General features: G+C 36.8%; 1 protein-coding gene across 3 annotated transcripts; it reads left to right on the top strand.

The window, feature by feature from the left end:
• Positions 1-284: 284 nt before the first annotated feature.
• LOC145989990 (uncharacterized) lies at positions 285-17,107 on the top strand. 3 transcript variants are annotated; one of them, XM_083125558.1, is made up of 3 exons: positions 285-379; positions 8,717-9,430; positions 15,141-17,107. In XM_083125558.1, exons 2-3 carry the CDS (start codon positions 8,991-8,993, stop codon positions 16,000-16,002), a joined length of 1,302 nt encoding a protein of 433 aa, XP_082981684.1. In that variant the 5' UTR covers positions 285-379; positions 8,717-8,990; the 3' UTR covers positions 16,003-17,107. The 3 variants fall into 3 exon arrangements, with proteins under 3 accessions (XP_082981684.1, XP_082981685.1, XP_082981687.1); XM_083125559.1 differs by lacking the exon at positions 285-379 and adding an exon at positions 2,578-2,818; XM_083125561.1 differs by lacking the exon at positions 285-379 and adding an exon at positions 4,611-4,634.
• Positions 17,108-18,562: the final 1,455 nt, after the last annotated feature.

The raw sequence follows: 18,562 nt of genomic DNA, 5'->3' as shown, positions 1-18,562 counted from the left end.
TTCGTTCTTATCATTTTGCAACGCACCTTAAGTACCCGTGCTGCAGGAAGAAGTTATGATGTGTAATTGCTCATTAACGTCATCTTGTTGTGGTAAATGGATATATTCGTCCGCGAGGGATTTCCTCGTTGTTGATGGGAGTCTTACTTTTAACACACGCTTTTGAGCTCTGCCTCGCCCTTCGATTGTGACGTCATAAAAACCTTCATGCTAACCTAATATGTGTGACCTATTTTTGCCCTATACGTCGGAAGACGAAGGGCGGGGCTTGTGTTGGATAAGGTGTGCGATCAGTTTGTCCGTTGCCAATGTGTTTACACACGGTCAGCTGGTTTACCTCCTTTTCGTAGAATCTACAAATTCAGAAAAGGAATGAAGGGTTAGTTAAGGTTTCAACGTAAAAGTTTAAACATTCACTCAGTTTATTATTTTACTTATCATCTGCCACTTTTGGCTAATCGGGATGTCGATTATTACCGAACGCTGATAGATGAGATTGGCGAAGATGCACAAATCCATAGATTTTTATTTTAGATCCATTTATTTTTGCTTATAATACGTTGGTCACGTTGTATTGTTAATACTTGAAATTATTTGGTTGGCGAAGTATTTAGGGTAACAGTTTCGTATGGGCACAACGTATTTCTTCATTTTTACAGAAGAAACTACTTGCGGAAATGAGTTTCTGTAGCATGTTGACAGTTCGTGGAGGTGTTGTTAACTGTCTGATATCGCCCGAACGAATTTCTTCAAATTTACAGGAGAAACTACTTACTGAAATCACTTTCTGTATCATTGTCGAGGTTCTTGAAGGTATTTTCTTTCGCGGAAACTAAAAACTTCACCATAGAATGCTGCAGAACAATAAATAATCAGTTTTTACGTAAGGAACTTGCATCTTCTGTAACATTAGGCCGTTGTTTCCATTATGTACGTGCAGATGATGCGAACGTCGAAAGTCACGCGGTCTCGGCAGTGTTTCCAAACGTGCCTTTTTTTTACGCGATTTTTTTAATTATGCTTACTTAACCTAACCTTGCCGGAAATGGTCCGTGGGACTATGGTGAGTGGTTTTTGGGGCTATCCGTCAATGGTTTTTGGGGCTATCCGTCAATGGTTTATGATGACATAATAAACACGAAAGTAGGTATTTTTCGGTTAAGAAGGTTGAAACACTGCATACCCACTCCAAATCGACAAAACACAAGCACGACTGCACGCCATATTGTCTGTTACCCAAGCATAACAAGGAAGACAAATAATGACTTGGAATATGAAAAGTTGACACTATTTTATGGAAAAAGGCATAACTTCACCTTAAAGAATCTTCCGCAATGCAGAATATGTAAGTATCAATGCTAAAATTAAGGAAATAAACGAGTGAGAGGTGTTAGGGCCTTATCAGACAAGTACTGAGGTGTTTTCTTTCGTCGTGGAATCTATGTGACAGGAATTCATGTGTTTTTCAAGAAAAATATGTCCCCGATGCACAATAGACGTTCCTTTTATTTGCTTCCTCTACGTGTACCGGATGTTGCATACGTTTGATGACGTAACTCCCTCTCAGTGTTTCCAACCATGCCATTGTTTTCTTTGTTTTGGAACAAGATTTTTAACTATGTTCACCTTAACTATGCTTGCCTAACCCAACCTAACCTAACCTTACCGGAAATGGATTTCGGGGCTATCCGTAAATGGTTTGTGGGGCTAGCCCCAAAAACGATTCACTGATAGCCCCACAAACCTTTTCCGGTAAGGTTGGGTTAGGTTAGGCAAGCATAGTTAAAATAAAAATAAAAAATCCGTGCATAGTGTACAATTTGCACATGTGACGAACACGAAAGTAGGTAATTTTCGGTGAAGAAGGTTGGAAACCCTGCATACCCACTGATGATGCACAACGTGACTCGAGTGGAGCCCGCTATATTGTGTGTTACACATGCGAAAAAAGGAAGAACAATAATTAGTGTTAATGTGAAAAATTGAAATTATTTTCGTGAAAAAAGCAAAATGCAACCTTGAAGAATCTTTCGCAATGCAGAATACGTAAGTCCGAATGTTAAAAATGCCGAAATAAATGGGTGAGAGGTGTTGTGCCCATACGAAACTGTTACCAAGCTTTGTTCACGGGTATTTCTTGGGTTCCGAAGGTTGAAACACTGCATAACGAATGAAAATTGACAAAACACAAGCACGACGCACAATTATGTAGGAAGGTGTAAGCGCCATATTGTGTCTCAGGCAAGTGAAAAAGACTACGAGAAAGAAGTACTCATAATGTGAAAAATTGCAATTACTTTGATGAAAAAAACGTAAATACACCTTAAGGAATGTTCCGCGAAGCAGGTCCGAAGAATAATAAATTTTTACCGAAATCCGTTTCCAGGATACAGAAAACTTACCTGAATTTCACACAAAACACCTTCCCGACGTTAGACAATACTACAGGAACTTATTATGGTAAGTTGTTTCTTCTGTAGAAATGAAGACATGTCCGCAGGATAGTGAACTAGTACCCGGATTTCTTCAAATTTAAAAGTTTGGGGCTCATTTGGGGGCAGGTGACTCAGGCCAATTTCTAACATGCCTTTAACAGGGAGTCCATAGAGAAAGCCGGGGAGCCGTAGCGAAGTGGAGGCAGGGCCACATTAGCAGTTGGGGGCGGTATGTCAATTCCCCCAGGGGCAGAGCCCGGAATCGGTGGGAAATTTGGACTCAAAAATTTCAAACGAAAATATTTTTTTAGTTTAAATTTCCCACCGATTCCGGGATGGATAACCCCAAAAACCATTCACGGAATGTTCCGCAAAGCAGATAGGTAAGTACAAATGTCAAAAATTGACGAAACTAAGACGTTATAGGTGTCCGAAGGATAGTAAACTGTTACCCACATGGATATTTTTTCAAATTCTCCTAGCAGGGAGACTAATTATCATAGAATTTTGGCACGAAATTTGAACCTTCCTTAACCCGTTTCTGCCTAAATTATTTTCTGAGTACTTGCATTCATATTTGATATACTTAGAACATAATTAAGTGTCTGGAATGATTTTATTTTTTAGTGTATAGTTTGTGAGAAAACGGATGTCGACATTTGTCAACAATGGTCACAAGTGACCCCAGTATAGATTCCCTATAGCATGTTGACAATGGGCATGAAAGGCATCATCGAAAATTAATAGAAAAACTACATATAGTGTTTTGTTATCTTGTATTTATTATCTAATGGCATAAATATAAACTGTTTTCTTACACTTGAACTCTACAGATACAAAATATCGTCCAATCCAACAAATAATAAGGATTTTCTAATAAGCATGTTCTCATAGAAATAATGAGAATATCTTAGTTCTTTCCCTCAAAATTGTTTTCTTTTTTTTTACCTTGTATGAAACGCCTCGCTGCAATTTACATGGCAGCCAACTTTACATATCTGACACTTCTTACGTGTAGCTTTTCCGCAGAACTCACACCTCACTTGCGTCACACATGTTTGAAGGTAGTGTCCGTGGCCAGAAAAATGTACTTCATCAGGTACCCGTTTGTCAACTTTCATGGTTGGCCTACCGGCTGCAGGACGCTACATAACTAAGTATGCCCTGACAACATATCTCGTGAATCCCAGCAAGTCCAGGTTTTCTGAAGACACTTTATAAGTTAAGCGATATAATTGCCATGCGTTATTCATTGTAACGTTAAGTATGTAGGCAATCATTGGCCAGTACCACTTCTTATTTCTGATATTAATCCGATACGATGCAATATTTTGGTCAAGTCGATCAACTCCCCCCATGAATGTATTGTACATGACAACACAAGCTGGTTGAGGGACAAACATATGCTTTTTGTGTGCACTTGACCTCCTTTTAAGTTTACAGATTGGGTCCGTACCACAAGCTGTAGAAATTACAGTTACGACACTGTTGTCATTGTACCGAACTAATGTAATACCACTTTTTTGATCTAACACTTGAGAGTGGCTGCCTCGAGGAAGCTTTTTAAATTGTTTTGGATCTGGTAGCGGTGCTTGTTCAACCCTGTTATTTCGTGTAGTTCCCGTTGCAAGATGTCCTTTTTCTTTCAGGTATTCTAGCAATCGAACAGAAGGAAAGAAATTGTAAAATGTAAGTATCAATGGTAGTTCCGATATAAGGTCCATAACCACTGATCCACCAACACCAAGTTCAAGGATCGTTTTCCCTGTTGAAGCACCCTGGTAAAGTTCTCCTTGAACGAGATAGCCACTTCTGGTAGCTATTGCCCACACTTTGTAACCGAATGGTATCGGCTTACCATGTATGTGCTGTTTAGCACCGTGACGCCCAAAATATGGAATCATGGATTCGTCTACGGAAAGGTATGCATCCCCAGGGAAGTAGTTAAGCGAGCGCTCATTTAACATACACCACACTGGTCTTATCTTGCTAAACCTGTCCCTTTCATCTATTTCAGAATTGTTGCAGAAGTGTAAATTTCTCAAAATTTCTTCAAACCAATTTCTGGATATAGCTTTTGACACCGCATCATGATGGACGTCTTCCGCTATGTCCCAGTACATTCTGGTTCAGGGAAGAACATTATAACCTGACAGGAAAAGGATGGCAAAGAACAGACGGAGTTCATCATTCGACAAAGTAAAAGACATGTTCCCATTTTCTTTAGCGTATTGTACTGTACAGTTAGCAACAAATTCTATAAAGTCATCGTCAAAAAACATCTGAAACAAATCTACAGGTGTGAAATCTCTGTCAAGAAATGGTGGCGTTGGAATTCCCTTTGGGATCTATCTGGAATATCACCTTTCTTCCAATTAGGCTTTTTTGCAGATAGTTTTGTTTTTTCTGTCTGAGACCCTCCCTGGAATGTCAAGTTTTCCAATTGGTCACTGTACATCTGGTTATGAATAGAGTCTTCATTGTCATTGATATTTGGTTCCTCTGCTGTATCAGCAACACTCGTGGAACATAAATTAGGATCTTCTGACTGGAAATCTAAATCACCTACCTCCTGATCCCAGTTCTCGACATCAGCAGTGCAACATTCCTTCTTCTGTTACTTTCGTAAACATGAGCTCTGCTGTAGCTCGAAGCTGATTGCCTGATAAGCTGTTCAGATCACCTGACGGGTGCTCTCCATCGCTGTCACCATCACTCACCGCTGCATTTTCTGGATGTTCCGTGTACACTTTAGCCGCCAAAATACCTTCAGTCTCCTCATGTTCTTCTAAAATGGAAGCTACCTCCTCCACCATCAAACTGAAACCAAAAGAAAAAAATGTTACAGCTTTATGAACAAAGAGTAGTCTATATCAGAGTGGCTGTTTTACACTTGTATGTAAGACTTGCTTCCTATTGTATATTATATTGGTTTCTTTCGCCAGTTCCCACGACCCTTCACCCTTAGGCAAGCACATAATTGCATATTTGCTATCAGAACAACTTTGTTATCAACTCGAGAAGTGAAAGTGTGAATGTCATGCACTCCGGAACAGCTACTCCCTTCCGTGACCATTGTCGACACAAAAAACTATGTCAAAATATTACCATGCCTTCAATGAATAACATGAAACTTGCTCAACATTAGTAAAACGACATGTTTTTAGAAGCTTATTATTGACTTACTAAGGAAAAGTAATTTAATAACAAACAGAAATGCACTTACTTGTTACAGAATGACATTGCACCTTCTGCAGGCCTGGAAAAGTCCATACACAATACACCCCACGAGACAGAAGGAGGGGAGTGGTTGGCGTCATCGTATGCAGTGATACCAACCAACACTACATAAAATGCTGTACCACTCACACCGATAATTATTTCTGTTTCAGAGCTGCCCGAATGTAACGTCGACAATGGGCAGAAACGGGTTAAAGTAATGAGCACTGTTGGATTTCGAAAAAGTTATTTATGTTGAAAAAAACAACTTAAAGGTTACCTTACACAAGCATGCTCGCTTCCCATAGACAATGCATTTTCCGTTGACAAGCGACTGTCATTAATGTAGAAGTATCTCAGAACCTTAGTAGAATGCATTTAGGGACTTTATTGTAATGCAAGAGAACCAAGCGTGGCCTGTTCAACCTAACTACAAAAGCATATATTGAACAAAATCTTGAGTAATTGCTAAAACTCCACAGTATGTGTTAACAGAAGTAAATCGAAATATGTTAAAATTGCATTCGTAGCATGATGAAATTGCAATAAAACAAATGGGAATTGGGCCGATATTTTATTCGTGGATTGGTTTTGTTACTGGTATCCGAAAGTTAGCTAATATGAAATTTTTGCTGATACCAAGGACTACTGACATAAAAATTACTGATACCGATATTCTACTGACGCAATATAAAATTGTAGGTGTTCTTTGAAGATATTGAATAGTGATTAAGTGATTGTAATGTGTTTTTCCTTTGAAAAACAAACGGCATATTTAAACATTTACTTTACAAAGCCATGACAAATTGTATGTTTTTAAGCAAGCAGATTTTTATTTTACAAAAGAAAGTTGTACGAATCATGATGGGGGCAAGATCGAAGGAACCATGTAGGAAGCTGTTCAAGCATCTAGGTGTTCTGCCACTCCCATGCTTGTACATTTTTCACCTGCTCCATTATGTAAAAGCAAATTTCTATGAATTGTGCCACCATGACATACACAATTATAACACAAGAAATAAAACTAACTTACTAATACCTGCACACAATATAGTTTTACATCAAAAAAGGGCCTAGGTACACAGAGACTCTCTTGTATAACAACCTTCCAAACCACATAAAAACAATCGAAACCTGCAAAGCTTTTAAGAGAGAACTATACACATATTTACTGGAACATTGCTTTTACTCAGCAGATGAATATCTAAGCATGCAACAATAAAATTTCATTTTTTATTCTTTTATCTTCTTTACTTTTTATATAGCTATATATATGGTAACAGTTCGTTATATCGGAGACACATTTCTTCATTTTTACAGAAGAAACTACTTACGGAAATGAGCTTATGTAGCATTTTGAAAGTTCATGGAGGTATTTTCTCACCGTAAAATGCTGCACAACAAGAAATAAGCACTTTTGATACAATAAACTTGCATTTTGTGCAAAGCGACAACATAATGCCGTTGTTTCCATTATGTACCTGCAGATGCCGCGAGCGTCGAAAGTCACGCAGTCTCGCCAGTGTTTCCAAACTTACTTTTTTTTTTATGAGAATTTTTTTTTAACTATACTTACATAACCCAACTCAACCTCAGCTTGCTGGAAATGGTCTGTGGGGCTATCGTGAATGGTTTTTGGGGCTATCCGTCAATGGTTTGTGGGGCTATCGTGAATGTTTTTTTGGGCTATCTGTGAATGGTTTGTGATGACATAATGAACACAAAAGTAGGTATTTTTCGGTTAAGAAGGTTGAAACACTGCGTACCCACTCCAAATCGACAAAACACAACCACGACGCGCAATGATCCACAGCTGTGCGTGCCATATTGTATGTTCTGCAACAGAAGAAAGGAACCAAGAAAATTACTCGTAATGTGAAAAATCAATGTTATTTTCAGGTAAAAAGCATAATGGCACCTTCAACTATGTTCCGCAATACACAATTCGTAAGTACGAACCATGAGAAACACAAAATATCCGATTGTAATGTGTCCGATATAACGAACTCTGTTTCCACGTTATTGCATAGCGGTAATTGACAAGCTTATTTTTCTAGACGTGACCGCCAATTTTTAACTGCAGATTCGTGATTACGAGGCCAAAATTAGTGAGTATGCCGAATTTTAAGTAATCTGAGATACTTCCGGTATTCTTAATATATACCTATTTTACTATATTTCATGTGTATATATATTGTATTTCATTGTACTATTATATTGAAATATCTATGATTGTGTAAATATAAATTGACATGTTCGATGTAAGTGCATGTAAATGCAAACAATGTGATTCATGGACGAAATAAATCAAGCAATCAATCAATTAAAAAAAAATAATAGCAAAATGAATGTCCAGATGCCTGGTGTGTGTGCAGCATAATAAATAAATGGGTCCAGTGCACATGCAGCTTCCATTAACTGCAGGAAGTTCTAAACCTGGCTTTCCTAACCTACAATTATACATAGGTTTAATAATACATATATGTGGTTAGGTTAGGAGGGCTTTTCAATTTCTTAGCATTTAGTTTTGGTGTGGTGAAAGTTAGATGTGCACTGCTTCAGACCCATAAATAAGTAAATAAACAAAATGGCAGAATATTGCACTAAATTACAGCCTATTTATAATTGACAGCCAATGTATATCACATACATATACAATGTCTTATTTACTGATTAAACTGTCCCATCAATAATAATAATAAAGATGATGAGGATTGTATGACTACGAGGGGGAAATGGAAGAGGCCATTGTAAAATAGATCATGCCCTCTGTAGCTTTATGTAACGATGAAGATGAAGGAACAAACAGTGAAGTGCCTGGATACTTCATTCTTACGTTTTGTTATTATAATGGGTGCAAATGTCCTTGGTGCACTGGGGAAGCACTAGAAACATTGTTGCCTGAATTTTTAATATTTTTATAATTTTCACAGCTTAATTTGCTTGCTCGTCGTCATTTACACAACACACATTCATTTCAAAATTCATATTTTATTTTTATTACTCATTTTTATGAAATAAGCATTTTCTTAATTGTAACTACGTATTTTGTGTAATTTCAGGAATCACTGGATCAGAGGATTTGAACATTCTGCAACAATTATGTACATGGAATTTTATCTTCAAAGCTGCATTTTATCAGTACTCCATTAAAAATTCATAAATCCCTTTCTGTAAACACAGAACTACAAACAAAGGATAAATCTTTTGAGTGTAACACGTAGCATTTTTATACTGAATGTGGAAAGGAAGCATTCAAAAGTGACTGCTCTCAAAGTATGTAAATTAAATTGTCACACATTGTTCCCTTGACAACATCATAGAAGTCCTTCCATCATGCAGGTGGAAGATAAGAGTATCAATGCATTTACTTATTTCAGTAATCATTCATGTAAAAATAAGTGTATTTTGAAACCCAATGAAAAGACTGAAGACTCAATAGTGGCCAATTGTAAATCAGATTCTGCTAAGTTTGAAATTTACACAGGAAACACGAAACTGGAGTCTGACCAAGATCCCTTGCAATCCGGTGGTGATGAAGGAAACTTTCTCAGGGAGGTGGGTGAAGAGTTGGATAATCAGGAAGAACTGAAGTTCTGTAGTGATCCATTGAGTTCTGGAACTTTAACTACAACTTTTGTTGGCAGCCAAACAATAGAAAATCTGGATCCAGATACGTTGTATGGTGTCATAAGCAACGAGTCCAGTGACTTTCCTGATTTCTTTGCATATATACGTTTCAAACCTCCAGGCTTGGTTGCTCATCCAGTTACAACGTAAGTAAAATTATTAACATATATTTCATTGTATTATTGCCATAGTGATGACATTAAAATTAATGGTACACATTGCTTTTAAAACAAACTATCTCAGAAACGTAATCCATTGAGAGCAGCGGCAGTGCCAAATTAATCATCCAGGGGTGCTGAGGGGGTGTGATGTTGGGTACGAATTTACAGTACCGTACCCCTCCCCGATTTTTTTAATATTTCGCATACTCCCTAATTGAGGCCTCCTAATCACGAATTTGAAGTTAAAATTTGGGGGTCACGTGTAGAAATTGCAAAATAAGTGAAATTGAGTGGTCTGCGATCGGAACAGATACCCTGGATTTCTCCACGAAAACAATAGTTATTGCAATATTTTACATTTTAGAATGAAATTTATATATTCCTGATATTACTACGACCCCAATTTTTAACTAAGCTATACTAAACTTACCTTACCGTGAATGGTTTGGGGCTATCCGTGAATGGTTTTATGACCCCAAATTTTAACGGTAACAGGTTTGTATATTGGAAATATTTCCTCATTTTTACAGAAAAACTACTTTCAAACCTCCAGGCTTGGTTGCTAACGTAAGTAAAATTATTAACATATATTTCATTGTATTATTGCCATAATGATGACATTAAAATTAATGGTACGCATTGCTTTTAAAACAAGCTATCTCAGAAACGTAATCCATTGAGACTAGCGGCAGTGCCAAATTAATCATCCAGAGGTGCTGAGGGGGTGTGATGTTGGGTACGAATTTACAATACCGTACCCCTCCCCGATTTTTTTAATATTTCGCATACTCCCTAATTGAGGCCTTGCAAAACTACTTACGGAAATGAGTTTGTCTAAGGTTTACAATGTTCGTCGAGGTATTTTCTTTCATCGTGGAATATATTTGACTGGGAAACCATGTATTTTTCAAGCGAAATATCTCACTGACGCACAATTGCCATTGTTTTCATTTGCCTCCTGTACCTAAACCGGATGCAGCGTACGTTTGATGACGTAACACCTTGTCAGTGTTTCCAACCCCCCTTTTTTTTCACTGTGTTTGCCTAACCAAACCTAACCTTATCGGAAATGGTTCGTGGGGCTATCCGTCAGCTACCATGCATAATGGTTTGTGGGGCTATCAGTCAGCTACTTGTGCATAATTTACAATTTCCACCGGTGATGTACATGATAGTAGGTATTTTTTGGTGAAGAAGGTTGGAAACACTGCATACCCACAACATGAGTCAAGATGTGGCCGCCATATTGTGTGTTACGGAAGCGAGGAAAGGAATCAAAGAAATCATTCTACTCTATGTGAAAAATTCTGTTTGTTTTCTTGTAAAAAGCATAATGGTACCTTGAACTATGTTCTGCAATACACAATTGGTAAGTACGAACCATGCGAAACACAAAATATCCGATTTTAATGTGTTTCCGATATACTAAACTGTTACCATTTTAACTATGTTTGCCTAACCTAACCTTACCGAGAATGGTTTGTGGGGCTATCCGTGAATAGTTTGTGGGACGATTGCGATCACGGACCGATAAAAAATGTTAGTTTTGTAGCACTTGAACGGCAAAATTTCCTCACTCAATTTAGCTTATTTTGCAATTTCTACACGTGACCCCCAAATTTTAACTTCAAATTCGTGATTAGTGAGTATGCAAAATATTTCAAAAAATCGGGGAGGGGTCCGGTATTGTAAATTCTTACCTGATGTTGAAATAAAGAAAAATGAAACATACATGCATGTTTTAACCACTAAATGAAATACTAATCACATTTTACTAGGCATCTATGATGATATGCCAATGAAAATTAAGAATACCAGCAACTTGTTCCATTTTCACTTGATTCTGTCAGAACGACATGTTTAGAAATTTGAAAGGAACAGCTTGTTCAAGGAAGGCCAATGACTAAAGATTTTTTTCCAGGGAGATGTAAGAACTGCAGGCTTATTTCAATACATAATATTCAGTGCTCAATGTGACGACATGACATAAGATTGTATGAGTTAATGTTTTTGTTTGAACCTAAGTTTTGAAAAAGGTGTGCAGTAGAAAATTATGAGGTGTGCAAGCACCCTTTCACACCCTCCTGGCACTGATTGAGAGTGATTAGTCAGTAACACATACACACACTATTGAGTCAGCAGACTTATTTCTTCTTTCTTTACAAGTCTTCAAAGTTAAACAGCTCAAAGAACTTCTAACTGGTTTTGTGCATTCTCTGGTATTTCAGGGTGGTGGTATGTCCTCTTCGCCCAGGAAAGATTTTTTAATAGTGTTTTTCCGTATGAAAGAAAATGTAATATTTGTAGACTGCATATGTGCATATAGCATAAAAATTTTCCCACTTCAGTTGGCTTATCCTGTGCCTCAAGGTATAGTAGCACCAAGCTTTCTGGAACCTCAGAAAGTATGTATACTACAAGCTTCACCGTAATCTAGCAACATTAACGCAATTCCCTCATGCCAGTTTCAAATGTGGTGGTGGATCTACATATCCAGACAGTCAGCCAGTCTGAAATATGTTTTTGTGTTCCATAGCAGCACACAAATAACTTGCAAGTAAAATACCACTACACATTCCTCACCATGATCTCTGTCATATAAATATTTACAAAATATTTTGTTTTATTGCATGAATGTGTACAACTTATTCACCGATGTCTTCAACAATATTGTAACATCCCATAATATTCTTCAACCCTCCTCCTTCAAAGTTTTGCACAAGTGTATTATTCATAATTAAGTTGGTGCTAAGTTATGAAGTACACTTCTCCAAAAGTTACCTGCCCACCCTGAAATATTTCATAGTCCAGAAATCCTTAATGTGGTAACATAGGTCTTGAGCACGAACAGATAGTATCCAATTTTATTGGAGGTTCCTTTACTAGACTAGAAACACCATGGTGAAAGATTTACATTCTTGCTTGTAACATGAAGTCAGAAAGTATATTCACCCAACATATTCATAGAGAACGAAACATAAACCCAACTTTGAGGAATAATGTTAGAGAATACTTGCTATTTGGCATGTTAAAATTGGAAGCAGAGAAACTGGTCACTGGTGCGAGGTTGGAAAACTGTACCTGGAGGAAACCACTGTCAAGTTTGAACACAAAGAGACATAATTACAAATAATTTAGGCAAAATATATTTAACAATACCTTGCAAAGTACTGTGCGATGAGCAAAAATTCATATTTCTCACAAATAGCAGTGAAAGTGTGAGCGTCACATAGGAAAGTGATATTTTTCGCAATCATCAATGCGTTTCAATTATTTTATGTAAAATGTAATAGGAACTTTCATCAAATTGGATCAAAAGTTTCTTTGTGGTTTTCACTGCATACCTAAAGTTGTCAAAATCCAATAGAAAGTCTTTGGTCCAACATGTAGTGTGATAACTAAGCTATGATTTATATGTTATCTGATTGCCTCCTACCATTAAAATTGCTTCATACACCTCCACCAAGAAATCTGCCACCAACACCCCAGTACGTAAAAAGATGGGAGAGCTTATATATCAGCCAGGAGTGTAACCACATCCCTTGGTCTGATAAAGGCCACCCAGTAATGTCCCCACATTCTCACCCCACAACTTCATCACTACCCTTTGCCTCCCCCCACATTACAACCCCTCTCAGTTTTCGACAAGCCTGGCAAAAAAAACAACATGTTTTACGTGTTACATATACATACACAAAGTTTGTACTTTGCCAGGCTACCACATAAGCAACACCATGATATGAGGGTTCAAAACAGTGCCTGCATATTTTCTGATATGTACTCCACTCAAGATTTGAACACTTGTGGTGATACTTCCAGAGAAAAAAATATTTTCTAATATTGTAAAAGTCATGCTTATTTTTAGCAGGCAATTTAAAATCCACCCCAAATATCATAAAATAATAATAACCCATGTAAGGACAGGGCCTACCTACCAACACCAGGCCTCGCTCCCATATGTCTCAGAAGAGGTGAACAATGATCCAACCAGTTACGGGGTGTTGTGTGGTCAGCACAACAAATTCCCAGTTGTTGTTGTAGGTTTCCATGACATGGTTGTGCTACTCGCTTATAGCTCCCCATGATGGTGGGTGGCCACCGATCCCATACACAGGCCGAAATCTCAGGAGAAAAGTTGGCCCCCCACTAGGAGACTGGAACCTGCACCAGTCCCATAGCCCAAGCCCAAAGCCTGACATTTTAGACCACAGCTACACACAAAACATCCAAATGGTTCTCAAAAGTAAATGCATTGGCTGAATCACAGTATACTGAGCCATTTCATGTGAAAGTGGAAAAACAAGCTTAATTTTATTTTTATTCAAAGTGTCACTTATTAGGTATGAAATTAAAGGGAAAACTCTCCAGAATTTGGAATTTTTAATTCAAACATTGGTTTCATGACTTTTAAATAACATTGTTTCAAACCTATTATTTTTTATAGCAGAAATTGAATTTCATGTGTGGTCTCTCCACTTAATTTAATTCCATTACCATAACAAAACTAAATTAATTCTAATTTCATTTTAATTTATTGTTTCTATATCTATACTATGAGGTATCACACTTCATTTCTGAAAAAAAATCTTAGCTTGAAGAATCTATTTATGATAATTTCAATAGCCTTTGCATCGTTCCATAATCCTGCAAAGTAAATAATGTGCATGGTGTCACACATGTCACAGACAAAAAAAAATATAAAAAAGTTTGTAGTAATATTTTTAGAAACCAAAAGCATCTAAATGTCGAGTAAAGTTTTTTTGTGAAAATAAAATAAAATTAAGAAATATTCTGAAATTAAATAACTTTCATCAAGGAAAATTAAATTACATGAATTGATAAAGTTACATGTTTGAAAGTGGTAACAAAAGCACAAAAAATACAGAAAATTCATGTGAAAAGCTATTATTTCGCATTTCGTAAACAAAATTCATTCCATGTCCAATATTTAGGCTTCGTTTCCATGAAAAGTTGAATCTCATTTTTAGCCATTGTTGTTGTTTCCATGAAGATGATTTGAAATAAACAATTACCTAATTTCAAACGCCCATATCTCCGTTGCTAATTGAGATAGAGAAATGAATTTACATGCAATGGATTCAGCTCGATATCTTCTATCGGATTTCGTAGAAAATTTCATTCCATGTCCAATATTTAGGCTTCGTTTCCATGGAAATATTTCTAACAATGGGAAGTTCAATCTCATTTTTAGGACTTATATTACTTCCGAAGTCTTAGAGATGCCCAAGCGCATCCAAATGGTTCTCAAAAGTAAAGGCAACATGACTCCGTATGCATTTTTTGCTGTATCTAATAGCTTAATAATAGCTTATCACATAAATTTTCTGTATTTTTTGTGCTTTTGTTATGAGGGCCGAAGTCATTTTGCGGCGGGTGTACATGTCACAGCCAGCATTAGCAACCTCGCTTACCAGTGTCACACTGTCCTTTAAGGGTTAAATGTGTAATTTTATTTCATTGTTATATATCTGCCTCAGAGTTATTAAATTTTATAAATAACTTTGTTTTATTTGTTACATGTTTGTACATACTTGCATAAAAGTTATTCAGTGTTTAAGCAGGGGTTTATCAGAATTTTCCATCTGGAGGAAATTGAAAATTTGTAAAAGTTGCATGGGTTTTGGGGTATGTAGATAAATCACTGCGTGGAAGTAATTTTGTTTTCAATGTTTAGTTTTTCAGAGAACGGAGGACAGCTACAACGGGCCTTAGGGAATCCGGAGATTACCAGAGCGATCTTATCAAAACTTAATGTAGATGAAAGTGATAAGCAAGTTGACATGACACTTAATGCCTCCTCCTTAACCTTAAAACCTGCTTCCAGTGGTTTACTTAAAGAAAATGCCAAGCAAGACTTTCACAACCTTACTGACAGTAGTCGTAAGTTTATTGTTCTTGTAACGAAGACAAGCAAGCAGTCTCAAAGAAAACATATGTGCAAAACAACTTTGTGTTCTGTGTGTGGAAAGCAGATCAGCAACGTATATTGGTCGCAACATGTGAAGGTTCACACTAGGAAAGAAAAACAGTATGAATGCCACATATGTGGAAAAAGATTTTACACCTATGACGTCCGCAAACGTCACATTAAGATACATTCGAGGAAGAAGGAATATATATGTTCTGTGTGTAATCTAGGATGCACTACTAAATATGGACTTAACTTACATTTACACACACACAGTAAGCAGTATACATGTCCTGTGTGTAATAACGGATGCAGTACTAAAAAATCCCTCAAGAAACATTTACTGTCTCATAATAAAGAGAGGGGATATCGATGTTCTACATGTAAAAGGTCATTTTCTTCATTGTTTGTTCTCAGATATCATTCAATTCGATACAAAGAGGAAAATCCCTTCTCATGCACGCTTTGCAGGACCTCGTACTGTTCAGAAGAGATACTTGAAAATCACTGGACATTGCACAATGATGGCAAATTATTTGTATGTGCACACTGCCATAGAACATTTCGTTACAAAACACATTTTAGGGAGCACATAGACATGCATCTTAAGCAGAGTTCATTGCCATAGCTAGTGTAAAACAAAAAACTACTAATCAACACTCAAGTTTGTTCCTTTTGTAACACACAAGAAAGGGAAATATGCTTACATGAATGTGAATTTATTACATGTGCACGTTGCATTGTTGCATGTGTGGAAAGGTGAAACATTTTGTTCAACATCACACTTCAGTGTTTGAAGTTGTTGATATTGATCGTAGTCATGGTTTTGGAATCCAGATGTTTTGTGGCTGTTCTCTTATACATTTCATGTTCTGCAGTGTCGGGAATTTCTCTCATCCAGATTACCTACAGTTATCAGGGTTGATGTTCACTCGTGATGGACTCCAAACCATGTAAGCATTAACCGGTATGCATATTTTGGTTATTTGGGAAGTACATACACCACAAGTTTTTGGATTTTTCTTAATTATCATTGGCTAAATATAAACTTGGGTAAAAAAAGACCCTGAGGGAGGGGGGGACATACACCATGTATGCTTTTAGAAGGAACATTGAGTTCAGCCAGTGCCATTGCCAAACTAACTGCTAGCGGAAGGAAAAGGCAAAGAATTTGCTGCATCCAGTATTCAACCTTTTTCATAGTGAATATTTCTCCACAGGATTATAATCACTGCAGCATATAAGAACTCAAACAGACTTAGATTCAAAATGTTCGAGAACGTCCAAGGCAATGAAGAGTCCTTGTGGATATTGAGATGAATTTAACACCCATTGTTTTCCTAAGGCACAACAAATCAGCTATGTCAAGAAAGTGGCATCGAAAAGCCCAGACTGATGGAAAATGAAAGGGCAATTGTCTGTGTTGAGATGTTTTGTTTCCCAGTGCTTCTTCAAGAAACTATTACTCCGGCTGTAGGTGGCAGAATTTTGGAATCAGGTTCAAAATGTCTTGCCCCATCTTATGATGAACCTTAAAGTGGCAGGTTTTATGAAAACTTCTTGTGTGTATTCATAAATTTTTGCTTTTCTTAAAAAGACATTGTAAACGCTGTTCAAATCATGATAATTGGTATTTTATAAAAAATATTAATAATTGTAATATATATTTGAAAATGTTTACTCATAATTATATTAAAATTAAAATACAGAATTATTATTATGTATGAAGGGAATATATGCTGACTTTGGAATGAAATTACAATCCTTTTTGTAATTATTTTACAATATTTGTAACAGTATTATCATTCTTGCTGACCTCCATGGCAAAGTGGTTAGTACATCATGCTGTAATGCCAGGAGTCGTGAGTTCAAGTCCTGGGCTTGGGTGTTTTTTGTGAGCGAGTTTATTCTTGGTGAAAATATATTACCGTTACCATGAAACCAACATGTATACTATATAGGATGAATTATGTTGCCATAAACAATGCTTTTCTATTGATTGATTGAGTTGGTGTTTTAAATCCACTTTGTGCACAGTAAGGATAATGAAGATCAGACCTACAGTTTAAAAGTGGGATCTGAAGCACTATGTGCCTCCACTGGGCATCAAACCCAGGACCACTTGATTACAAGGTGACGACACTACCACTGCACCATCAGGGAGACCCTGCTTTTCTTTATGCATAGTCACCGAGTTCTACATGGGACACAGAGATCTTGCTCAGGGGTTGCTGATGGAAGTATGGTGTATCAAAATATCTTTCAAATTCTACCCGCCTGTTACATATGGTTAGTTATGTTCCTAGCATAGTAAAAAAGGAGGAGGAACGGAACATCTTGTTATGACCAACCAGCCTAAAGGAGTTGCGCAATTTACCAAAACAAAAAGAGTGAAAAGTTGTGTAAATTGGGCAGTTCCTACTCATGGTAAGTGCTATATGGATTTCCATAGACCCTGAAAGAAATTATTTCTCTTGTAATTTCCGGTTACAAGCATAAAAAAAAACAGTTTTCTGTTGTGATGTTTCAGGAGAACATACTCCCTTCATCAGACGAAAAAAAAAAATCAAGTTATCCACTGGATCTTGTCATTGTTATATTGTAAGATGGTAACAACTGTGAACCAAGCAGTCTGTTTTTATTGTTATTTTGGATGATGATTTAAATTATAGATCCAAAATATCTTCAGTTAATTCAAAATCATAATCTGTGTAAAGCAGAGATTTTTGATGTCTTCAGTTACATTAAATTTTAAAGATGGAGTCATTCCATGCCAAATCAACACAGATATGTGCAATTTTCAACCTGACCATCTCCGATTTTCATGAAATTTGGGGAGTTTAAACTATGCATGGAACTTAGTAACTATGAAAATTTTTAGTCCCGTGCATCTTGTAATTGTTAAATTATTGAAGGTCAAAGTTAGCAGAAATTGCTCTTTTTGAGCCCGCTTAGCTGTACTAAATGTGCTGTAACTCCGCCCCTATTTTGCCTAGGAAGCTCAAATAAAGCTTATTGTACAGGGAATTGAATAAGCCTTCAAGTGATATATAACAAACCTACCTTGGATAAAAATATAATTTTGTCACGTGACCTTGAACTTTGACCTTGAATATCTCAAAACACGTCATTACCAAAAATCGTGAAAAAAAATATATTTGGTCCCTCATGCCATACTATAAAACATA

The sequence above is a fragment of the Lepisma saccharinum genome, chromosome 7 (assembly GCF_977018435.1).
Source record: "Lepisma saccharinum chromosome 7, izLepSacc3.1, whole genome shotgun sequence".
Classification (NCBI taxonomy): Eukaryota; Metazoa; Arthropoda; class Insecta; order Zygentoma; family Lepismatidae; genus Lepisma; species Lepisma saccharinum.
Note: the sequence above shows the minus strand (reverse complement) of the source record. Positions and strands in the feature narration are given on the sequence as shown.